The 25211-nt window shown below is 43.9% G+C and overlaps 1 protein-coding gene across 2 annotated transcripts in view; it reads left to right on the forward strand.

Moving 5' to 3' along the window:
• The window catches only part of LOC310863601 (extended synaptotagmin-1-like), a 67509-nt gene that overhangs the window by 19307 nt on the left and 22991 nt on the right, over window positions 1-25211 (forward strand). For both annotated transcript variants that reach the window (XM_083772058.1, XM_083772057.1), the window contains exons 9-34: window positions 478-598; window positions 1079-1255; window positions 1627-1709; window positions 4822-4870; window positions 5542-5631; window positions 6263-6358; window positions 7200-7271; window positions 8643-8729; window positions 9214-9363; window positions 10078-10191; window positions 12379-12555; window positions 13292-13377; window positions 13960-14008; window positions 15275-15364; window positions 15567-15662; window positions 16099-16170; window positions 16685-16771; window positions 18476-18622; window positions 19001-19089; window positions 19968-20040; window positions 20792-20920; window positions 22750-22926; window positions 23157-23242; window positions 23531-23579; window positions 23995-24084; window positions 24543-24638. In XM_083772058.1, coding sequence (XP_083628184.1) covers window positions 478-598; window positions 1079-1255; window positions 1627-1709; window positions 4822-4870; window positions 5542-5631; window positions 6263-6358; window positions 7200-7271; window positions 8643-8729; window positions 9214-9363; window positions 10078-10191; window positions 12379-12555; window positions 13292-13377; window positions 13960-14008; window positions 15275-15364; window positions 15567-15662; window positions 16099-16170; window positions 16685-16771; window positions 18476-18622; window positions 19001-19089; window positions 19968-20040; window positions 20792-20920; window positions 22750-22926; window positions 23157-23242; window positions 23531-23579; window positions 23995-24084; window positions 24543-24638 — 2632 coding nt within the window. The remainder of the gene's footprint in view (window positions 1-477; window positions 599-1078; window positions 1256-1626; window positions 1710-4821; window positions 4871-5541; window positions 5632-6262; window positions 6359-7199; window positions 7272-8642; window positions 8730-9213; window positions 9364-10077; window positions 10192-12378; window positions 12556-13291; window positions 13378-13959; window positions 14009-15274; window positions 15365-15566; window positions 15663-16098; window positions 16171-16684; window positions 16772-18475; window positions 18623-19000; window positions 19090-19967; window positions 20041-20791; window positions 20921-22749; window positions 22927-23156; window positions 23243-23530; window positions 23580-23994; window positions 24085-24542; window positions 24639-25211) is intronic.

Here is a 25211-nt window from a genome sequence, read left to right on the forward strand (position 1 = left end):
AGTAGATTTGTAGACTTCCCGAACCAAGACACATCTTGACGCTTGGGGAATTTGAGTTACGATTCTGTCCCTTTCGTGACATAACTCAAAGGTCGATTTAACCGTTTTCTTTTTGGCAGACCATCTTGGGTTTGAGAACTGCACTGCAATCCTGCACCGTTTGACTGGAAGGGAAGGGTACTTCCTTAAGTCACAGTCCAAATATGACATGACACCGTCTCGTGGGGAGTGAGACGGTGTTGTCATAATACTCTTTTCAGTCTTTCATTCAAACCTAGTTTAGTTTCCTGCACTTTGGGGCGAGGAGTTAAAAATGGACTAATCAATAAAATAAATAACACATTGAGTCTTAGATTTCCTCACAAGGATCAATAACGTGTAATGGATCTCTCTGTCTCTCTGACATCTGATGATGTTACTTCCTTCAGCATCACGTCTGACAGTAGTAATATTTATTATAATTTATTTTAATTTCAGCATCATGTCTGACGGTGTGATCATGGACGCCATCGCCTCCTTCCTGGTCCTGCCCAATCGCCTGACGGTCCCACTGGTACCAGACCTGCATGTGGCACAGCTACGCTTCCCTCTGCCCAGGGTGAGTGGGCACCACATTACATAAGAGCGTTGGCCAGGGTGTTTTAGAGAAGGAAGAGAGTCTAGGACGTGTGGAGCGTTGTCCATGGTGTTTTAGAGGAGGAAGAGAGTCTAGGATGTGTGGAGCGTTGTCCAGGGTGTTTTAGAGAAGGAAGAGAGTCTAGGACGTGTGGAGCGTTGTCCAGGGTGTTTTAGAGGAGGAAGAAGAGTCTAGGATGTGTGGAGCGTTCTCCAGGGTGTTTTAGAGAAGGAAGAGAGTCTAGGACGTGTGGAGCGTTGTCCAGGGTGTTTTAGAGGAGGAAGAAGAGTCTAGGATGTGTGGAGCGTTGTCCAGGGTGTTTTAGGGAAGGAAGAGAGTTTAAATACACAAGTGCCCCCTATTCCCTAGTTTTTGGATTTTAATATTGCTATGTTTGTCTCCACCTCTCTCTCTCTTTCTCCCTCTCTCTCTCTCTCCTCTCTCTCTCTCTCTCTCTCTCAGGGCGTGGTGCGTATCCACCTGGTAGAAGCGTCAGATCTTCCCTCTAAGGACAACTACGTCAGAGGGATGATTGGTGGAATGTCTGACCCGTACGCTCTGCTGAGAGTCGGACCGCAGACCTTCACCTCCAAGACCGTCGACAACACGCTCAGCCCCACGTGGGGAGAGATCTATGAGGTATTTACTGTACTATTTACTGTATGTACTGTACTATTTACTGTACGACGACACGCTGAGCCCCGCGTGGGGAGAGAGATCTACGAGGTGAGGATATACTGTACTTTACCGTGCTGTATTTACTGTACCGCATCATTGTGTGTGTGTGTGTGTGTGTGTGTGTGTGTGTGTGTGTGTGTGTGTGTGTGTGTGTGTGTGTGTGTGTGTGTGTGTGTGTGTGTGTGTGTGCGTGTGTGTGTGCGTGCGTGTGTGTGTGCGGGTGTGTGTGTGTGTGTGTGTGTGTGTGTGTGTGTGTGTGTGTGTGTGTGTGTGTGTGTGTGTGTGTGTGTGTGTGTGCGCGCGTGTGTGCGCGCGCGCGTGCACATCATCAGGTGGTGGTCCATGAGGTTCCTGGTCAGGAGTTGGAGGTGGAAGTTTATGACAAAGACTCAGATCAGGATGACTTCCTGGGAAGGTACGTCATTCATTCATCCATCCATCCATTCTGTATACTGTTCTACAGTATAAAGACTCAGAGAAGCTACTATACGGTAGATATAAGAGTGCTTCTCTGAATCAATAAAACCCCCCAAAACACGTTTAAAGATGCCATTGGCAGGCAAAATATGATGTTTCTTAAACCTCTCGTTTCTGTAAAGAAACTATTAATCATAGGGCGATTTAATAGCCAGATCAACATGTTACCACAGTGCTGGGAACAGTGGGGGCGCCATTTTTGTGTTTTGACGTCGTCGAGTGACGGCCAATCAGCTGCTGCGATCAGATTTCCGATGGAGACTTTCACGCCCATAGACCACCACCAGATCGAGACTTTCACGCCCATAGACCACCACCAGATCGAGACTTTCACGCCCATAGACCACCACCAGGATCGAGACTTTCACGCCCATAGACCACCACCAGATCGAGACTTTCACGCCCACAGACCACCACCAGATGGAGACTTTCACGCCCATAGACCACCACCAGATGGAGACTTTCATGCCCATAGACCACGACCAGATGGATACTTTCACGCCCATAGACCACCACCAGATCGAGACTTTCACGCCCATAGACCACCACCAGATCGAGACTTTCACGCCCATAGACCACCACCAGATCGAGACTTTCACGCCCATAGACCACCACCAGGATCGAGACTTTCACGCCCATAGACCACCACCAGATGGAGACTTTCACGCCCATAGACCACCACCAGATGGAGACTTTCACGCCCATAGACCACCACCAGATGAAGACTTTCACGCCCATAGACCACCACCAGATCGAGAATTTCAGGCCCATAGACCACCACCAGACCTGAATTACCAGAACAAGTGGCTATAGCGATTCAGGGCTTGAGCCAGGCTATAGTGGAGTAGAAAATTCTAGAGTAAAAGAACAAATACCTCAAAATTGTACCCCTTTTGGTGTTAGCATTATGTTATGCTTTACTTACTTACTTACTTACTGCCCTTTATGCCGGCTGGCATGTAGGGCAGCAACAAAGGATCTCCACTTCAGTCTGTCCTGGGCCAGCGTCTTTATAGATCCCCAGGTGTGATGCAGGGTCTTCAACTCTCCCTCCACTGTCCTACGCCAGGTGTTCTTGGGTCGGCCTCTTTTGCGTTTGCCCTCTGGTGTCCAGTGAAGTGCAGTTCTGGTGATGTTGCCTTGTTCTCTACGTGCCCAATCCATTTCCACCGCCTTCTCATAAGGATGGTATCCAAGTTTTCTTGTTTACACAGATCAAGAAGGTGTTGGTTGAGATGGTTTTGGGCCAGAATATTCGCTGGATTTTTCTTAAGCTTTTGGTGTAGAAGGTTGACAGTTTGTGGAGAACATTTTCTGTCGTTCTCCAACATTCAGAAACATTCAGACACCTGAAGAAGAAAGTCTTGGAAACAAAATCTGAAAGGCTACAGGAAAGATACAAAGACCAGTACAGAGAAGCTGAGCGAAAAGTAAAAAAGATGATTAGAGCAGATAAGAGGACCTACATGGAGGACCTCGTGAAGCAGGCAGAAGATGCAGCCGAAAGAGGGGAACAGGGGACTGTATACAGGATCACCAACACTATATGTGGAAAGTACCGCCGAAACAGCAACGGGCCAATCACAGACAAAAATGGAAGACTCCTCACATCTGAAGCAGATATCGAAACTAGATGGGCAGAACACTTCAGCGAAATCCTCAACAGACCACCTCCAACTTTAGAGGCTGATATACAGGAAGCAGAGGTCGACCTTGATGTTGAGATTGATCCACCAGAGATGGAAGAAATCATGTCCTCCATCAAATCCCTCAAGAATGGGAAAGCTCCCGGGCAGGACAGCCTAAATGCAGAGCTGTTCAAAGCAGACCCAGAGCTGGCGGCTAAAGAGCTAAAACCACTCTTCAGAGCCATATGGGAAAGGAAGAAGGTACCGGACGACTGGACAAAAGGTGAAATCGTGAAGATCCCAAAGAAAGGTGCCCTCAGCAACTGCAACAACTGGCGTGGCATCACCCTTCTGTCTATCCCCAGCAAAATCCTTGCCAAAATTATTGTTCAAAGACTATCTGATGCAATCGACAAAAAACTTAGAGAGGAACAAGCAGGGTTCCGAAAAGGTAGGGGATGTATTGACCATATATTCACCCTACGTAACATCATAGAGCAGTGTACAGAGTGGCAGAGGCAACTGTATATCAACTTTGTGGATTTCGAGAAGGCTTTCGATAGCATTCACAGAGACAGCTTGTGGAGAATACTACGTGCATACGGGATACCGAACCAACTTGTCCTTATCATCAAAAGCTTCTATAACAACTTCACATGCCAAAATGGAAATAGTCAACACAGTTTCGCAGTCAAAACAAGAGTGAGGCAAGGTTGCGTTATGTCTGCACTACTCTTCAACCTAATCATAGACTGGGTTATGAGAAGAACCACCGAGGACATTCCAAGAGGCATCATCTCACAATTGGAAGATCTCGACTTTGCAGATGACTTGGCTCTGTTCTCCCACACACACCAACAGTTGCAAGAGAAAACAAGTCGTCTGAACATTTTTGCAAAGCAAATAGGTCTGAAGATCAACCAGAAGAAGACAGAACTGATGGTGCTCAACATTCCAAACTCACACCAGTACACATAGAAGGAATAAACCTACCCACAACAGAACATTTCACCTACTTAGGCAGCGTAGTAAGTCACGATGGAGGCGCAGGTAGCGACATCACAAGCAGGATCAGCAAGGCACCAACACCAAACTTAGACTGTACCAGAGCTGTGTCCTGTCTACCCTGCTATACGGTTCTGAATGTTATGCTTTAGCTATTGAAAAATAGCAGATCTACAAGCTCATAGCGCGCCACTGAGTGGCGCGCTACGAGCTTGTAGGTCTGCTATTTTTGAAAAATCAAAGAACCACTGACACAGAAACATAGCCTTTTCAGAAAACTGTCAGGATGTAGAAGACATTTTTAGAATCTGATCTCAGGTCAGAATGGGTTAAGTACAGTACGTAAGTAAAAGTGACTATCCCCTATCTCTCTTTGTTTCACTCACCTGTATATCCGTCATGTTCTCCTCCATACAGGACCAAGATGGACCTGGGAATCGTGAGGAAATCAATAGTGGTTGATGATGTGAGTGTCAGCTCATTAGCATATCATTATTATTATCATTACAAAAATAAAACAGGTGGCGATAATGGTCTCTGTTGGGGCGGAAACCGCATGTCCATGAAAGGATTCAAGTTCAAAAGCATCAATCTACAAGCTCTAAACGTGTTACGAGCTTGCAGATCTGCTACTTTTGTGTGACGCTGTAGTGTGATCAAGTAGGATGTACATTTTTAAATAAAATAAATGAATACAGTTCAAATAGATGAGAGGTTTCTGCCCAACAGCAATGATATACTCCACTGTTAGAATGCTCCTGGTTTCAACAAAAAAGCCTAAAGGATTTCTGGATTGCATTTTTTTAGCTGTTGGTCCCCAGCTAAATGATGGAGAGTTGGTAACCAAACGGACCCTTATTAGATCTTTAACTCCTGAGAGTCTAAAATTAAACCAAATGGAACGACAAAGTCGTATCCAACGATGACAGAATATTCTTTCATTTGGGTCTGAATGTCATCAAAATGGTGGTCTGTGTGGATCAAAATGCAGAAGAAAATATTGGGCTTTGATATGAAAAGTGTTGAAAACCACTGACAGAGTATCACTATAAAACTATTCATAGGACTTTCTTCCTCAGTGGTTCACGTTGAAAGTCAATGTATTTATATGTATATTTATGTATATTTATATTTCAGTGGTTCACGTTGAAAGACACCAAATCAGGACGAGTCCATCTGAGAATGGAGTGGTTGAAACTGCTCCCCGACACTGATCGCCTGGATGAGGTAATTATATAGTGAAGAGAAGTTTGTTTTATTTAACACCATAATATAAGACACGACGTTTCGGCCGCAGGCGGCCTTCATCGGGTGATAGTTGTTAGTATGTGACAACCTCCCTTTTATCTGGGTCGTCACGTCCTGTGACTGACGTTGACTGGGTAGGCAATTTACAAACACCAATTAGTGACATACTTACATACTGACATACTTTTGAGTGATAAAAGGGAGGTTGTCACATACTAACTACTATCACCCGCGGCCGAAACGTCGTGTCTTATATTATGGCGTTTTAAATAAAACAAAACACCATTGGAGCAAACCATGTGTGCAGACTCTCATTACTTTAGGAATTAGCCTTGGAGACCGCAGACGTTTCGTTTTCACAAGAAATAGAAAAGCATGGCCAAATTTGGAGGGCCAATTATGGTGGCCAAACGTCAGTGTTCTCCGCTGTTTTCTACCGAGGAGGGGGGGGGGGGGGGGGGGTGTGTGCGCTCAGATCAATGAACCAATAGGAACCACCGGCAGATCCAGCCGGCACCTGCCCCTCTGTGCCGGAAATCACGCTGGCTGGGCCAGGCTATGTGTCGTAGTCTCATATAAGCATCACTGTGGTCCAATCATCTTGTTTCAGGTCCTTCTGAAGAACTCCAGTGTTTCCAGTAAGTCCGCTGACCCTCCGTCTGCGGCCATCTTGATCGTCTATCTGGACAAGGCTGAGTCACTTCCTGTGAGTCAATCAAACCCCCCCTCCTTCCGGCACGCACGCACGCACACACACACACACACACACACACACACACACACACACACACACACACACACACACACACACACACACACACTGTCTAGAGCTAAAATGGGGGGGTTTAAAAGGTTGAAGATCACACTGCTGTACTGTACCCGGGTGGGGGTCGAGGCAGCTGTTGTCTGGTTGACATACCAGAGTGTCTTTGCCTTGACCTCTGACCCTGTCCACACGTGTGTGTGTGTGTGTGTGTGTGTGTGTGTGTGTGTGTGTGTGTGTGTGTGTGTGTGTGTGTGTGCGTGCGTGTGTGCGTGTTGAAATGTCACACTGACTATCAAGACCATGGCAATTTGGGCACTATTTCTGTCAGTGCCTTATTACCACGTATCCCTGAACTTCTTTGCCTTTTGCCTTTGGCATGTTTAGAAATGTTACATTCTGAGTATTGATCATCTAACTCTGAGGGTGCATAAAAGCCTAGTCTTAGTCGATGAAATATCACAATCTTAGTCTTTTAGTCAACAAAATAAACACTGCATTTGTCCAATCTCAGAGTTAAATTACCAGTCAGGAGTTTTACTGTGCATGAGTATTCATTCATTCAGTGTGTGTGTGTGTGTGTGTGTGTGTGTGTGTGTGTGTGTGTGTGTGTGTGTGTGTGTGTGTGTGTGTGTGTGTGTGTGTGTGTGTGTGTGTGTGTGTGTGTGTGTGTGTGTGTGTGTGTGTGTGTGTGTATGTGTGTGTGTGTGTGTGTGTGTGTGTGTGCGTGTGCGTGCGTGTGTGCGCGTGCGCATGCGCGTGTGCATGTGCGTGCACTTTTCAGATGAAGAAGGGAAATAAGGATCCTAATCCCATGGTGCAGTTGTCTGTTCAGGACATCACTAAAGAGAGCAAGGTACAATTAATAACAGGAAATATACAGTGAGGTACATTTAACAGGAAATAAGGTACGCCAAGCAGACGAGGCAGATTTTTCTCTGAAATGTTCCATTACTACATCACGCTAATAAGTCTGATCTCTCTTTAGAAGCGTTAATATTCTAAACGAGATGCTTGATGAGGTCAGAAATGAGGACAGAACATCGCCGTTCTGATGGATTCAGAGAGAATATAGGCTCATTCATAGTCTGGATTTTCGGTGGTGGGGTGACCACCGAACTACAACATGACGTCACGAGCCGCGGTGAAGAGCAAACCACCGCCACCGCTCCAGCCCTTCTCTCTGTTTTTACTCACCACCGCTCAACGTTATTTCAGCTCCGGTGGTCACCTCACCCCTAAACAAGGAAGTGAATTTCTATATAACCCTTTACTGGTAGACACCCCTCCTGCTTTGCATATGATTCAAGCGGGGTGGGAAACCGAATTGGGTACCACTCTGTCAGATACATTTCGGGATGCTGCGCTAAGTACAATTAACTCAACCTCTTCCAATTTAAAGTTACTTCACAGGATACATTATAGCAAAGCCAGACTATCGAGAATATACCCAGATCTCTCTGACACCTGCGATAGATGCTCTCAGCTGGCACCAGCAGATTTGACTCATACAGTATGTTTTGGTCATGCCCAAGCCTGGTGGACTACTGGAGAAATATGTCTTTATTATTATCTCTGAAATTCTAGGACTGAAGGTGAAGGATCCAGACCTTCACCTTGCATTGCTATTTTCGGTGTCCCTGAAGAGGGAACCAGACTGAACAATAGATAAAAAAAATATATAGTCTCATTTTGCTTCTTTAATCACTACTGCTATGGAAAATAAAATAAAAGCGGTACTTGGGAGCAGGGGGAATACTAGTGGATTTTGAAAAATGAGAAAAATCCACAAACATGCACTGACTACCATGAAATGCACCTACTGGTAATCATATATGTATGTACCATGTACCTATGTATAACATGTATGTGTATGTGAATGGCTGCGTGCGCACGCAAAACATGTCCGCGAGCGCTGAGCAAGGTGTTGCCTAGGAGCAACGGCCGCTGTAAAAATAAATAAATAGAAGAAATATGGTATGTTTAACATGAAATAAGGTACAGTTAACATGAAATAAGGTACACAGGAAACACACTAATGAATGAATGAATAAGTGAAGATGAATTAAATTAAGACTTCCCCTCATTGACAGATCTCCATTTTATCACAGTATATGTATAACCATTTATAATTATTTACAACTATGTGTATAACTATGTATAATTATGTATCACTATTTATAACTACCCCGTGCATGTATATAACTCTGTTCTAACTCTACCAAAGACGTGTTGGACCACGGTGGATCCAGCCTGGGAGGAGGCCTTCACCTTCTTCATCCAAGACCCTCGCAAGCAGGACATAGATATACAGGTACTAGATTAGCAATACATAGATATTGTCACGTTCTGGTGGTGTGGTGAGGACCCAAATGCAGGACAGCAAGGCAGGCATAGTTCAAAATCCAATATTGTGGGTTTATTCCAAAAACTGAGAAAACATCACAATCACAACTAACACTGAACATGAAGTGACACCAAACGAAACAATGACTGGACAAGGACTGACTGGGGAACAAGACTGATATACACAAGAGGGCTGATTAGTGATTACAACATGAGAAACACCTGGGGACGACAACATAGAACCAAAACAACTAGAACATGACAGAAATACAAGAGCTAGACAGGCAATGTCTGTGACTGTGACAGATATACAGGTAACAGCTAGACTAACTAGCTTTCAGGTCACTGAAATATGACTAAAACTAAATGGGATGTTATTCAAAAGACTAAAGACTATATAACTAACTACTGTCAGAATCACCAATTGTTTTGTTGTCGGAACCTTGCACCAGGTGAAGGACTCGGACCGCGTCCAGACCCTGGGCAGTCTGACCATCCCCATGTCTCGCCTGCTGAGCAGCCCAGCGCTGACCCTGGACCAGTGGTTCCAGCTGGACCAGGGTGGCCCGGCCAGCCGCATCTACATCAAAACTGTTCTCAGGGTGAGCAGAGACTCCATTGATGTTTAAACCATGCAGGGTTTTCAGACCAAGGACCCCTTAGCTGAGAGAGAGATGAAGCAGGGACCCTTTAGCTGAGAGAGAGATGAAGCAGGGACCCCTTAGCTGAGAGAGAGATGAAGCAGGGACCCCTTAGCTGAGAGAGAGATGAAGCAAGAACCCCTTAGCTGAGAGAGAGATGAAGCTGCAGGGACTTAGCTGAGAGAGAGAGAGAGAGAGAGAGATGAAGCAGGGTGAGAGTGGGAGAGTCGGTATAGCGCTGTCGCCTCACAGCTAGAAGGTCCTGTGTTCCATTCAGTCAGTAGCAAAAAAAACATGCAGTAATCCTGGTCTCTAAACTGCCTCCCCCTGGCCAGCCGGGGAGCCTGGTGGAGAGGAAAGGAAATGGTTGGAATAATGTGTTCCTTCCACGGGGAAACTCCCCCTGTCAGGTGATAAGAAGAGGCCCACTCACTCCTCATGCATTGAAGGAAGCATGAGCTCAGTTCGGGGCTCTCCCCAGGTAGGCAGAGGGAGAGCAGTGCCCCAGGATTACAGCTTAGGCAAATTGGCACCGGGTGAAAAAATGGTGTTACACAAATCGTGGCATGAAATATTTTAAAGAGAACTTTTTTTAAAGAACGGCACATCCTGATATTATAGCTTTATCGCTCTCGGTTTGGTCGGTGCTTTAATACGCGTAATTTCCATGTTTAGGTTTTGTGGCTGGATGAGGAAAAGATGTCGGCCGTTGTTTCCAGTCAACTATTAGCTGCACTGACCAAAGAGCTTCCCCAGAACACTCACCCTCACCCCAGCTTCAGCACAGAGGTATGTTTGACCAAACAGACACCCCAGCTTCAGCACAGAGGTATGTTTGACCAAACAGACACCCCAGCTTCAGCACAGAGATACAGTATGTGTGACCAAACAGACACCTCAGCTTCAGCACAGAGGTACAGTATGTGTGACCAAACAGACTCAACACATGAGGTATGGGATGGTGGAGAGCAGTACGTGCCACATTTTATAAAGCCTTTAATGCTAAAGCTATTCCACATCCATGGACTAAAACTATAGGGCTGTCAAACGATTACATGACTTAATCACAGCTTTAAAAAGAAAAAAAAATCATGATTAATCTGTCACGATCCGTGACGTTTTTTCTATTGTGCTTTTGTTTTGTAGTATTTTTTTTGGTCCCTTGGTTTTCCTCTGTTGCTTTTGTTACCTGTGTTGTCTCACCACCTGTGATTATTAGTTTTCTCCACCTGTGTCTTGTTTGTCTCTCAGCCAATCCATGTGTTGATTGTGTTAGTTGTTCACCTGTGTCTAGTCAGTCTTTGTATATACCGTAATTTCCGGACTATAAGGCGCACCTGAATATAAGCAGCACCAGCCAAATTTAGGGAAAATCCCAAATATGTACGTATACAAGCCGCACTGGACTATAAGCCGCAGGTGGCCCCCTAGTGGCTGTTCCGTTAGCTCAGAGCCTTAGATGGCTCTGCGTTAGCTGTAAAAATCCATAGATAAGCCGCACCGTTGTATAAGCCGCAGGGTTCAAATCATGGGTAAAAAGGTGCGGCTTATAGTCCGGAAATTACGGTATATGCCCCAGTGTGTTTCAGTCCTTTGTCAGATCCTCATTGTAAGTCATTAGTGTACTTCCTAGTTTTGCTTCCCGTGTTCCAAGTACCTAGTAGCCTACCTTTGTTCCTAGTCTTGTTTATTACTTCCTCGTGTTTGGTCCTGGTCCGTTGTGAGTTTTGTCAATAAACTCTGTTGCATTTTGACATCATTCTGCCTCTGCCTGTCTGTCTGCACTTGGGTCCTACGCCTTCTTTGCCCTGCACTGTGACATAATCACCATTTTGAGTTATGTCCAAAATGTGCCCTTTTCTTGTGGGAACCGAAAGATTTTGTGACTCTCTAGCTCAGTCACTTTTACCTCCATGTCTCTCAGCACGTTGTCGTGCTACAGTATGTGATTTGAGCAGCTGCCTATATGTAAATTCTGCAGCTTTAACCCATTTTGGGCCCCTTTTGGTGTTAGCATTATGTTATGCTTTAGCTATTGAAAAATAGCAGATCTACAAGCTCAGAGCACGCCACCGAGTGGCGCGCTACGAGCTTGTAGGTCTGCTATTTTTGAAAAATCGAAGAACGACTGACATAGAAACATAGCTTTTTCAGAAAAGGATCTAGAAGACATTTTTTAAATCTGATCTCAGGTCAAAATGGGTCGCTTCGGCTGATTTCAGTCATTTGGATTCCATAGCAGTCAGCATGTCTTCTGTGGAAGCGTCTTGTGCATTGAAACCAGCCGATCTACAAGATCTCAATGCGTTTCTCGCTCGGCTATACTTCCCGGTATTATTTTATAATGATTGGGGCATCTGAAGTGGTCAAACTAGCAGATGTTCAGAAACATCTTCTATGAAATCCTAATGGTCTGTGACATTTCATACACTGTATACAAGAACTATGTAGGTACTGTATGGGTGGGACGATTCACTCACCTCCCGATTCAATACAAAAGAACCACACCAAAACAATCTAAGGTTTATAAGCCTCAGTGTGTGATTTCTTCACCTGGCGGTCAGTATGTGGAACAGCAGGAACTATATTCGTACATGTTATGGTTATAGGAAACGGTGCTAGTGTGGCATTGGGGGGGGGGGGACTCCTTTCAATACTGTTTCACAAGTCACATAATTGGAACACAATTCCATGAGATTTTATTTGACTTTAGTCCATGCTCATAGCCTACCGGTATATACTTTTGGTGTTAGCATTATGTTATGCTTTAGCTATTGAAAAATAGCAGATCTACAAGCTCACAAGCTTGTAGGTCTGCTATTTTCTTTTTTAATCGAAGAGCGACTGACATAGAAGACATTTTTTAGAATCTGATCTCAGGTACAGAGTGAAAACTCAGGATGTAGAAGACATTTTTAGAATCTGATCTCAGGTCAGAATGGGTTATAATCACGTTGTCTTTATGCCTGTGACCAGGGCCTGCTCAGGATCCATCTGCTGGCGGGTCAGAACCTGGTCCCCAAGGACAACCTGATGGGGGGGATGGTGAAGGGGAAGAGCGACCCCTACGTCAAGGTCAACATCGGGGGGGAGACCTTCACCAGCCACGTGGTCAGGTCCAACCTCAACCCCGTGTGGAACGAGATGTACGAGGTACGTTTAAGATGGGTGTCGTCCCGGGCATGAACTCGTTCATGTTTTGGCCGAGCGTGAACTGAACGTAATGTATTTCTGCTTGATGAACGTTGTTATTGTGAACGTGTTCGTTCTGGACGTGTGTGGCCTTAATATGTAGCAAAAGAAAAAAACACCAATTTGGGTCTTGCTAATAAGCCCAAATTAACACCAAATTAACCCATTTTGGGCGGAAACCCATTTTGGTGTTAGCATCATGTTATGCTTTAGCTATTGAGAAATAGCAGATCTACAAGCTCATAGCGCGCCACTCGGTGGCGTGCTATTGTAGGTCTGCTATTTTTGAAAAATCGAAAAACGACTGATATAGAAACATAGCTTTTTCAGAAAACTGTCAGGATGTAGAAGACATTTTTAAAATCTAATCTCAGGTCAGAATGGATTAATATGTAGCAGATGAAAACACCAATTGGGGGCCGGTCTTGCTAATAAGCCCCAAATTAACACAAAATTAATGTAATCTCTCTCTCTGCTGTGCGTTGTCTGTCTGTCTGTCTGTCTGTCTGTCTGTCTGTCTGTCTGTCTGTCTGTCTGTCTGTCTGTCTGTCTGTCTGTCTGTCTGTCTGTCTGTCTGTCTGTCTGTCTGTCTGTCTGTCTGTCTGTCTGTCTGTCTGTCTGCCTGTCTGTCTGCCTGTCTGTCTGTCTGTCTGTCTGTCTGTCTGTCTGTCTGTCTGTCTGTCTGTCTGTGGTCCAGGTGGTTCTGACAGACCTTCCCGGTCAGGAGCTTCACCTGGAGCTGCTGGATAAAGACATGGACATGAAGGACGACTTCATGGGACGGTAGGGAGAGACATGGACATGTAGATGGTATAGCAACAACATACAATCATCTCCTCTGAAGTCTTTTTGAATATATTTTTCTACTTTAGTTTCAGTCACATTTTAGTCATCTGAAATGTTCTAGTCTAGTTTAAGTTTTGACTAATCATGCAATTTTAGTTGACTTAAGCCCTAACCACACCAAAGGGTCACCATGTGCATGCAACTCCTTGGGTCCAAAGGAGTTAACGCTAAAACCGTCTCGACCCTTTGGTGTGGTTAGGGCTTAAATCTACAGTTGATTTAGACGGGCCATGGTGGCGTTATAATTAGGGATGTCCTATCGTCCGATATTTGCATAAAAATATAATATATCGGAAAATATCGTTATCGGTTTAATTATTTTAATTTCTCGAGAATTTATGATAATGTTTATTTTTATTTGGAAAGCCCTACATTTATGAATGCATCCAGCGGGGCAAAAAAGTCAATATCGGGCATCCCTAGTTATAATGCCTAATTCATGCTGCAAGCTCACAACGCGTAAAAAAATCTACGTTCCATGCATTAATTTCTAATTCAATGTCAACATGTCTCCAACAGGTTGAAGATCAGCTTGAAGGACATCATCTCCTCTCAGTACATTGACCAGGTGACAACAGTGTAGTGTCTGTGTCTCAGTAAACTATAGGATCGTAGAATGCAGAGAGACAGTGTAGTGCAGGGTTCCCCAATTAATTTTCCTCAAGGGCCATATTTTGACTAGCGTACCAGGCTGGGGGCCGAGTCTGCACGCGCGAGGTCGAGGTCTTGCCCTGAAAATTCATTTTCAGGGCAAGACCCCATTTGAAAAGGATGCCCAGTTTGACATGCATAGGCTACTGACCCCCATTCAATGCCATTTATATCTGGGACCCTTAAAAAAAAAAAAAAAAAAAAAAAAAAAAATTGGAAATTCTTTCATGGGCCACAAGGGGGCGCTCTGTGGGCCGCAAATGGCCCGCGGGCCGCCTATTGGGGTACCCTGGTGTAGTGTCTCAGTAAACTATAGGATCATAGAATGCAGAGAGACAGTGTAGCGTCTCAGTAAACTATAGGATCATATAGAATGCAGAGAGACAGTGTAGTGTCTCAGTAAACTATAGGATCATAGAATGCAGAGAGACAGTGTAGCGTCTCAGTAAACTATAGGATCATATAGAATGCAGAGAGACAGTGTAGCGTCTCAGTAAACTATAGGATCGTAGAATGCAGAGAGACAGTGTAGTCTCTCAGTAAACTATAGGATCATAGAATGCAGAGAGACAGTGTAGTGTCTCAGTAAACTATAGGATCATAGAATGCAGAGAGACAGTGTAGTGTCTCAGTAAACTATAGGATCATATACTGTAGAATGCAGAGAGACAGTGTAGTGTCTCAGTAAACTATAGGATCATAGAATGCAGAGAGACAGTGTAGTGTCTCAGTAAACTATAGGATCATATAGAATGCAGAGAGACAGTGTAGCGTCTCAGTAAACTATAGGATCATATAGAATGCAGAGAGACAGTGTAGTGTCTCAGTAAACTATAGGATCATATAGAATGCAGAGAGACAGTGTAGCGTCTCAGTAAACTATAGGATCATAGAATGCAGAGAGACAGTGTAGTGTCTCAGTAAACTATAGGATCATATAGAATGCAGAGAGACAGTGTAGTGTCTCAGTAAACTATAGGATCATAGAATGCAGAGAGACAGTGTAGTGTCTCAGTATATAATAAAAAAATTGGATCATATTTATCATACTGTATGATCATATTTATCATACATATTCATCATATAATTCCTGTGATTTTATCATATTTATGATACTGTATGCATGGATCAAGTTTCCAGTGATATGATCATATTTATCATACTGTACTCATCATGTATCCAGTGGTACAACGTGTGCGATGTGAAGTCCGGTCGGGTTCACCTGGTTCTGGAATGGGTTCCTAAGTCGACGGAGGCCGAGGGTCTGGACCAGGTCTGTATCTTATCATGTACAGTTATCATACAGTACTGGTGTCTCTGTTGGGTTTTATTGTATACCTGATGTATGTGTGGGTTCATCGTGCACTAATGTATAATGTACTATCTGGTGTCGGTGTGGGTTAGGGTTAAGGTCACTTGTCTTATATCTGTAATGTATAATATAATATCTGGTCTGGTGTCTCTGTGGGTTGCAGGTTCTCCACTTCCTCTCCAGACAGTCCTACCACAACAAGGCGCCTCCCTCGGCTGGCCTACTGTTTGTTTATCTGGAGCGAGCAGACGGCCTTCCTGTATGTTATCTACTGTATATAACTATATTCTATAGTGTGCTCTATCTATCTATCTATCTATCTATCTATCTATCTATCTATCTATCTATCTATCTATCTATCTATCTATCTATCTATCTATCTATCTATCTATCTATTTACAGTGTCTGTCTGTCTGTCTGTCTGTCTGTCTGTCTGTCTGTCTGTCTGTCTGTCTGTCTACAGTATCTGTCTGTCTGTCTGACAGACAGACAAGCTCAAAACACTGTGTTAAGCATCACTTTTGAGCTTGTAGGTCTGCTTTTGAATTTTAATCCTGAAAAGTAACAGTTTTGGACTTCTTCTTCTTCTTCTTCTTCTTCTTCTTCTTCTTCTTCTTCTTCCTTCTTCTTCTTCTTCTTCTTCTTCTTCTTCTTCTTCTTCTTCTTCTTCTTCTTCTTCTAATTTCTGTCCACAGCTGAAAAAAAGTGGAAAGGAGCCAAAAGTTGGAGCAGAGATTATTCTGCACAAAACGTCTCACAAAACGACAGTAAGACTCTCTTGATGGATGTACCGTAGTGCTGTACCCTTGATGTAGTGCATGCTTAGAGCTCTGTTGTTTTTTTGTTTTCTTGGGACCTTCACATAATTCTAGGATCTGCAACGTATAACGTACAACGTATAACAATAATGCTGCTGATTGACTTTGAATATTATATTATTGCCTGTCCCAAAGACACCGTAGTCTCGTTCCAGATGTTGTTTTGCATTTGTTTTCTCCCCACTTCCATCTTATCTTCACAGTCGCGCAAATTCCTCCTAATATTAATCAAACTCATCTAAGCATAGCTTGCTGTGTAGCAGAAATGGAAATAAAAAAATAAAATGTAAAGATATTTTAAGTGTACGGAAATGGCCTGCTTCCTTACTCGGATTTCGGGAGGGGTAGTTCCAGATTCTATACAGCATTTGGAGATCGTGGAATAGCTGTCTGGCTACGCGAACTGTTCATTAATAGTCATTAGTATCCATTATGTTCATGAACTACTGCATCATCTCTGAAGGTGTGCGATCGAACCACATCACCTCAGTGGAACGAGGCGTTCTACTTCCTGGTTCGTGACCCCAGAGAAGACATGTTGATCATAAAGGTGAGAACCGTTTATTTCTTTAGATTGTACTCTTGAAGGATGGGAAAACTAGGACAGTATACAAAGCAGGTGGCTAGTGCACATCCCGTTCCGAATGGTGTTTTATTATATTTAAAACACCATAATATAAGACACGACGTTTCGGCCGCAGGCGGCCTTCATCAGGTGATAGTTGTTAGTATGTGACAACCTCCCTTTTATCTGGGTCGTCATGTGACTAACGTTGACTGGGTAGGCAATTTACAAACACCAATGAGTGACATAAATATGACAATAAGTATGAGTAACCACCACAACAAGAAAGTTTAACAGTACAACAGTTTCAAAACAAAAAAACTGTTAAGAAAACGTACTGGTTTTGACTTCGTTACAGACTGATTCAAAGTTCTGACTGCAATGGGAAGTGCATTCCACAGTTTTGGAGCCAGAAGGGAGAAGAGTTTTGGACGTGTGGAGCGTTGTCCCTGCGTTTTTAGTGAGGGTACTTCCAGCTTCCCTACGTTGGCTGATCTGAGTGCGCGGGAGGGTTTGTAGGGTTCAATCATACTTGCAAGATATGGGGGAGCCATACCTTTGGTTGCTTTGAATGCCAGCATCAGAGTTTTGTATTCTGTGCGGGCAGCGACCGGGAGGCATGCAGTGGAGGGAGCGGAGCAGGGGGGAGACATGTGAGAATTTTGGCTGGTTGAAGACCAAGCGAGCTGCGGCATTTTGGATCAGTTGGAGAGGCTTAAGTGCACATGCTGGTAGGCCAGTAAGGAGGGAGTTACAATAGTCGAGTTTTGACAAGACTGTTTTCTGGATTAGGAGCATGGGCTGATTCCTGGGTGAGGAACGGTCTAATTCGTCGTATGTTATAGAGTGTGAACCTACAGGATCGAGTGACAGCTGTGATGTGAGTTTTGAACGAGAGCTGACTGTCCAGGACAACACCAAGATTCCTGGCTGTTGGGACAGATATTTCCAGGGCGTTGTCTACGGAAATAGTTAGCTCCCGCATAGGGCAGGACTTAGCTGGGAAGAAGAGAAGCTCAGTCTTGTCTGGGTTCAGCTTGAGGTGTTTGGAGGACATCCACTGTGAGATGTCAGCCAGGCATGCAGTGATGCACTCTTCCTCCTGAGTGGCAGAGGGGAAGGATGGAAACAGTTGTGTGTCATCGAGCGCGTATCAAAGATACGCTCTGATCAAAGATAAATGAAGGCTCACATTGAAGATTCAATATCACTAAATGACTCTCTTCTCTGGACATAATTTGGCCAGTAAAGCCATCAAGACAAATTTAAGTAATCAAATCTTAAGTACAGAGAAGTATTACGTGCATCTCAAAAGAGGCCTCTTTTGAGATGCATTCTCTGTACTTGTCCACTTAAAACGTCCACCGAAACGTCGTGTCTTATATTATGGTGTTTTAAATCAAACAAGACACCATTGGAGCAAACCTGTGTGCGGACTCTCTTCTCTTCACAAAACTAGGACAGTGTCTTTGTGGCCAATGGGAGATTATCCCACGCCGTGCAACCCTGTACTGAAAGGAAGGTTTGTCTGAATGCAGTTCCCCTGAACCACACCTGCACTCCACTAATATGATGTGTGTGTGTGTGTGTGTGTGTGTGTGTGTGTGTGTGTGTGTGTGTGTGTGTGTGTGTGTGTGTGTGTGTGTGTGTGTGTGTGTGTGTGTGTGTGTGTGTGTATTGTCCTATCAGCTGTCTCACAGCTGGACTCTTCCGATTGGCTCAGTGGTGGTGCCACTCAGAGAGCTGCTGTCAGAACCACAGCTGGTCCTGGATCAGTGGTTAAACCTGGACGGAGCATCGCCGGATAGCCAGATCCTTCTGAGAGCTGAACTCAAGGTCTGTCTGTCTGTCTGCCTAACGGAATTTCAGCCACTTCTTGATACATGTTAAAGGTATATTCAGTGATTTCCACTTAATTCAAATATTACTTCTCTTTTTGTTTTCTTGTGATAATCCTCCCTACTATAGAGTGTGCTGACCATATAAGGAGTTCCTCCCTGTCCCCAGTTAACCCCTGAGGGTCAAAAAACCTTAGGTTTCGTTTTTTGGTAGGTGGCCCAACCTTCCGGCCAATCATGATCGAGCGGGGCCGGTCCTTGGTGTGTGTGCTGTTGGCCTGTCGCATGTCTATCTTGTTATAGGGTGGACCGGGTTTTTTTCCAAATCACCTAAATCACTGAATGCTCCTTTAAGTCGTTGATGATTTACCTACAGATGCTGATCCCGACCAAGTGTCCCGTTGTCACCGCTAAATCCAATCCTCCGTCCACCGCTCCTGAACCACAGACCGACCTGAAGCAGAGGTAAACCCCAAGCACCGTTAAAACAGACGCCCGCAAAGGTCCGCTGCCCCCCCCAGGTTGGCAGAGGAAGTGTAGCGCCCAGGATTACATTAGATAATTGACACTGGGGGGAAAATGGGTTGCAAAATCGTGGGATAAAAAAAATTATAAAAAAAAAAAAAAAAAAAACACAGAGGTAAACCCCCCGCTGCGTCGCAGACACAGAGGTTTTGATTGATTGATTGAAATTTTTATTAACAGTTTGTAGAATTTACAGTACATTTTAAGCACAAACTCAATACAAAGACTGTCAACTGTGAGTGGACGACCCAATTAAGCATTACACTTGTTTACAACAGGGTCCACATTGTTCAATTCATCAAAACATTTAAAGACATACAGACATTTAGAGACATACAAATAGACATTTCTGTGTAGCTAAAGTACAGAACAGGAATTCATCATATGGGAAGCAAAAATAAAAAATAATTTAGTCCCTTGTTTGTGCCGAATCTGGGTTGTACATGGTTTGTTGCACTCCCTCTGGTGTTGTGGGTGTGGACTTCGTTTACATTAAGGAAGTATTTAGACAGGTACATGGGTATCTTGGTGGTGTATCGAATCTTGTGGACCAGACCCATTGCAAGATGCTGTACTCTGTCGTCGACCCTAAGCCATCCCAGCCTGTCAAAGTGGGCAGGGGTGAGGTGGGTTCGGGGGGTGAGGCCAAGTAGGAGCCTGACCAGTTTGTTTTGGGAGGTCTGGAGCCTTGTTTTAAGGGCCTTTGAGGTGCTGTGGTACCAAGAGGTGGATGCATAGTCAAAGAAACCGTGTACGGTAAACCTTGACGTTTATTCTTTCACTCATATATATATTTTTAATTTTCCTTTTGTTCACAGGTCAAGTTCGGCGGACACTCCCGCTGTGGAGGCCATGATTATGGAACCTGAGGTTGGGGAGCTGCAGGCTGAGGTTTGTAATCGTTTTAGATTTCTCATTACAGTTTAGTATTAGTTAGTTGTTATTTTCCTAATTCACTTAGTTGTAATTAGTTTTTAGAGCGGGTTTGCACATTTTTATTGTTGTGACAACGCTTAGGTTTAGTTTAGTTTTTATTTGTTTTTAGTGTTAAGCCCAAACCACCATACCAAACCGAGTTGCATCGGTGTGGTTGACCTTAAATCAGTTTTGTCCCAAGGAGCTGCAACTGGTGTGGTTTGGGCTTAAGTTTTCGTTTTTTTTGCATACTTTGGGTTAGTTGTCTGGTGCGGGATTCAAAAAGCCTATATAAAAACTGAACTCAACAAAAGATACCATTAAAAAATTATACATTCAGTTACTGTATAGATAGTTTTGTAAACACACACAACACAGTTTGTTAGTTATCGTAGCTTGTAGATCTGCTATTTTCCAACAGCTAAAGTATAACATGTTTTAGTTAAAGTTTTGGTGTTGGCATCATGTTGTGCTTTAGCTATTGAAAAATAGCAGATCTACAAGCTCATAGCGCGCCACCGAGTGGCACGCTATGAGCTTGTAGGTCTGCTATTTTTGAAAAATCGAAGAACGACTGACATTTTTTTAATCTGATCTCAGGTCAGAATGGGTTCATCAGACCAGTGTGTGTCCAGTGGAAACCTCGTATGAATCTGATCTCAGGTCAGAATGGGTTAAAAGCTACGGTGACACAGATGCATTCTCAATGGGAATAACCTTGTTGCAGGTTGAGGAGGTGCTCGTTAAGGAGCTGCAGCCGGAATCAGCTGCGCTTCAGAAGGACGTGAAAGAAGGAGAGCGGGCTGAGCCGCTCCAGCCTCCACACACCTCCCCGGACGTCTCCTTTGGCTCTGAGGTCAGACCTTCATCCCTTTTGGTGTTAGCATTATGCTATGCTTTAGCTATTGAAAAATAGCAGATCTACAAGCTCATAGCGCACCACCGAGTGGCGCGCTACGAGCTTGTAGGTCTTCTATTTTTTGAAAGATCACACCTGTGTGAACTGATAGGTGCAACTCCCCCCCCCCCCTCCTCTCTCTCTCTCATTAGCAGGCAACAGTGCAGCACTCTCTCTCTCTGTTTCTGGCACAACAGCGCACAACAGCGCCCCTATTGGTGCTCATTAACGTCACACAGACACATAGGTGAACACACGGACACATAGGTGAACAACACATAGGTGAACAACATATAGGTGAACACGGACATTGCTGTTCCTTGGAGTGGTTGTACCAGTGCACCACTCAAAAATCGAAGGAACGACTGACATAGAAACATGGCTTTTTCAGAAAACTGTCAGGATGTAGAAGACATGTTTAGAATCTGATCTCAGGTCAGAATGGGTTAAATACTCTAGCCTGGCGCAGCCAGACTTCATCTGCCTGCACTGCATATATTCCCCCACAGCGCAGTGGTATATTATAGTATCACAGTGCAAGGTTATAAATACTCAGCATGTGAATCCCCCTGACACCGTGCTTTTCAACCCATTTCATATGAAGGCCCGTTATTTATTGGACATTTGAGCCACGGAACACCATTTGATGACGTTAAGCCTCTCACACCCAAAACCATAGAATAATATTGTCATGGTTGGATGCAATTCCATGCTGTATTGATGTGGCACCATTAGGAGAGATAGCAGGCAAACGATCAAAATGTCAACAATTCTTCTACATTCTCTAATTGTGTAGACTCAAAATTAGACCAAATGGAACCGTTCATGTTACGCTCTCAAGAGTTAAAGTTCTAATAAGGGTCCATTCGGTTACCAACATGGAACTCCCTCAAGGACCGCCGCTGGTCCACGGGCCACTGGCTGAGAACCTCTATCCTGATACGTTGTTTTAGACTCGTATCTTATACGTTCTGTCCCGTATGTTGTTGACGCTGCTTTGGCTTCACGTGTGGTCCCTCCCTGGTTATACAGATTGGTTGTACGGCCGTACACAGCCTGTAAATAAGATTAGAGAGACCCTACGGTTGTGCCGTTTGTGAAACAAGCTTGTGAATATCTGGAAACCCCTTATTTGTATTGTAAATAATACAAGAGATGGCTGTGCCGTTTGTAAATAAGATAAGAGTGTCTGAGTGTCACTGGAAGACGGGTTTCAGAACTGCCCAGTGCCCACAGCCCTCCTATATGAGACACAGACCGAGTAGAAATAAATGGTGGTATTTTATCATGAAGATTAGTGAGGACCAATTATATAAAAATAGTTGAAAATTGGTGATGACGTCCTTTAAAGAAAAAAATCACACCCAAGTGAGGGGCGCTCTTATCATCGTACATCATCATGACATAAAATAGACACTATGGGCTCTGTTTTTGTCCATACTAAACCCCTTATCCCTAAACTACTACTATTACTGCCTTTTTTTACTATTTTGAAAAACATTTTTGAATAGTGAAAATAGCCAATCTAAAGCTCACAACGTGCCGATGTAGCTATTTTAGTCCAAGTCCATAGACTTGGTCGGCATATGACGTAATCTTCAAAAGCCATGCATTGGAGCTAGCCCCTCAAAAATACCTTGTACTTAGGTACAGTACTTGAGTAAATGTCGTTACTTTACACCACTTCAAAAACGTTGAAAAGTTGAGATGTCTTGGAGTTGGTTTCTGCCCAACAGTGTGACGATATGATGTTGTTTTGGCTCTGATCTGATCCTGATCTATCCCAGGGCTTCCTGAGGCTCCACCTTCTGGAGGCTCAGAAGCTGGTTGCCAAGGACAACAGGATGGGAGGCGCGGTCAAGGGCAAGAGTGACCCCTACGTCAAGGTCAATGTCGGGGGCACGACCTTCACCAGTCATGTGATCAAGGAGAACCTCCACCCCGTCTGGAACGAGATGCACGAGGTGAGTGTAGTTTCGGTTTCATGTCAGGAAAAGGCCTCGTTTTTCATTAGTTGTAATGTTTTTATTGTAATGTTTTTATTTCGTTTTTATTAGTACGATGTGAGTTTAGCTTCGGTGAGGTTATTTTGGTCATTGTGTCCTCGTGCTCAGGCCTCAGCTAGGTCTGGTGGTTATTGTGTTTAGTGTTGTGGTCATGGTCATTGTGTTCGTTATGGTCATTATCTCCTCAGGTGGTGCTCAGGCCTCAGCTCGGTCTGATGGTCAAGGTGGAGCTGTACGATAAAGACATGACAGGCAGTGATGACTTCCTGGGCAGGTGAGAACAATTGTTTCCATTGTTATAACATAACACGTTAAAACATTTTTATCTGACCGCAGGCTAGTTTCTCAGTTTCTTCGCCATATGCTTTCTACTACGTGTCCCTATCGGTTGGGAGGTGTATTGCACTCTGATATAATTTATAACCTTTTTGAGAATATGGCCACCCTTTATGATGGCTGGTGGTTCCAAATTCTGGTGGCAGAATAGTAGAATGAATGTGTTGTTCTAAAGGTTAATGTGTTCTCTATTGTTCTAAAGGTATCATTGTCTATTGTTCTGCAGGGTAAACATCAGTTTGGCAGCCATCATCCAGTCTCAGTACACTGACCAGGTGAGCTTTTTAACTTTTAATTATTGTGCATCTCATTTATGTCAGGTGTCCAAAGAACTGTTCAGGATTCAAATTGAGTGATGTGAAGTCGCAGGCGTGTGCAAAGCCTAAAATATGTCATTTAGAATAGCATGTCTTGTAGACAGATGATGGCAGGACGTTATTGATCTATAGCATTGATCTATAGCCATTCTATAGCATTCTATAGTGTATACTTATAGTTTCACTGTATACTGTATACTTATATTCTACTGTTAGACGGATGTTAGGTTCTTAGTTTAATTATGATCCTAGATGACTATTTGATGTATTACCATGTGTTGTTCTTGCTTACTGTATATGTCGCTCTGGATTGAGAGCGTCTGATAAATGGCTAAATGGCTAAATTGTATGTGGTGTGTTTGTTTTGTTCCAGTGGTTCACTCTGAGTGATGTGAAGTCTGGTCAGATACACCTGGTTTTGGAGTGGGTTCCTACCGTGTCCACTACGGACAACCTGGACCAGGTCAGTACAACCAGCGTTGGGCAAGTTACTTAAAAATAAGTAACTAGGTATATACTTATATTGTCACTGGTCTCAAAAGTAACTAGTTACTTTACTAGTTACCAAAATATGTTACTATTTTTACTTAATCATAATCATAACAATATAACTCAAAATAAAGGTTTTTGTGTTAGTATGAGAACAGACAAACTCCCTGTCGTTATAGCAACAATTATCATTATGAAATGCACACAAAAGATATACAGCCACACTGTGACAATTGTGATGTAATTGTGATGCCATTGTGTTCACACGGGCAGATGAAACGATGCAAAGACTTCGAGCAGCTACATGCATACAGTATATCGCTTGTTTGCAACGTCATGTCACTGCCTTCCATTGACAAAGAATGGTAGACTGACCTTGTGATGTCATTGTGTTACAAAGTGATGAGTCATAGTGATGTCATTGTGTTTCAGGTTCTTCTGCTCCAGACTGTCCATTCCTTCCAGAACAAGGCTGTTCCCACCGCTGCTCTGCTCCAAGTGTTCCTGGAGAGAGCTCACTGTTTACCTGTAAGTAATATGCACCTGGAGAGAGCTCACTGTTAATTACCTGTAATTAATATGCACCTGGAGAGAGCTCACTGTTAATTACCTGTAATTAATATGCACCTGTAGAGAGCTCACTGTTAATTGCGAACGCAATGAGCACTAACTATGAGACCCTGCAGATCATGTCTGTCTGTCTGTGTGTGTGTGTGTGTGTGTGTGTGTGTGTGTGTGTGTGTGTGTGTGTGTGTGTGTGTGTCTGTCTGTCTGTCTGTCCCGCTGTGACACCACCCGCCCGCCACCAGAGGGCGCAGCTGTAGCACACACACACACACACACACACACAGGGCGCAGCTGTAGCACACACACACACACACACACACAAACAACCACACACACACACGAGCTGCGTTCGCTTCCCGCGTTTGCGCGTCTTACTTGTTACCTGTAATTGATATGCACCTGGAGAGAGCTCACTGTTAATTAGCTGTAAGTAATTTGCACCTGGAGAGAGCTCACTGTTAATTACCTGTAATTAATATGCACCTGTAGAGAGCTCACTGTTAATTACCTGTAATTAATATGCACCTGGAGAGA

The sequence above is a fragment of the Protomyctophum parallelum genome, assembly GCF_964188405.1.
Source record: "Protomyctophum parallelum genome assembly, chromosome: 8".
Taxonomy (NCBI): Eukaryota; Metazoa; Chordata; class Actinopteri; order Myctophiformes; family Myctophidae; genus Protomyctophum; species Protomyctophum parallelum.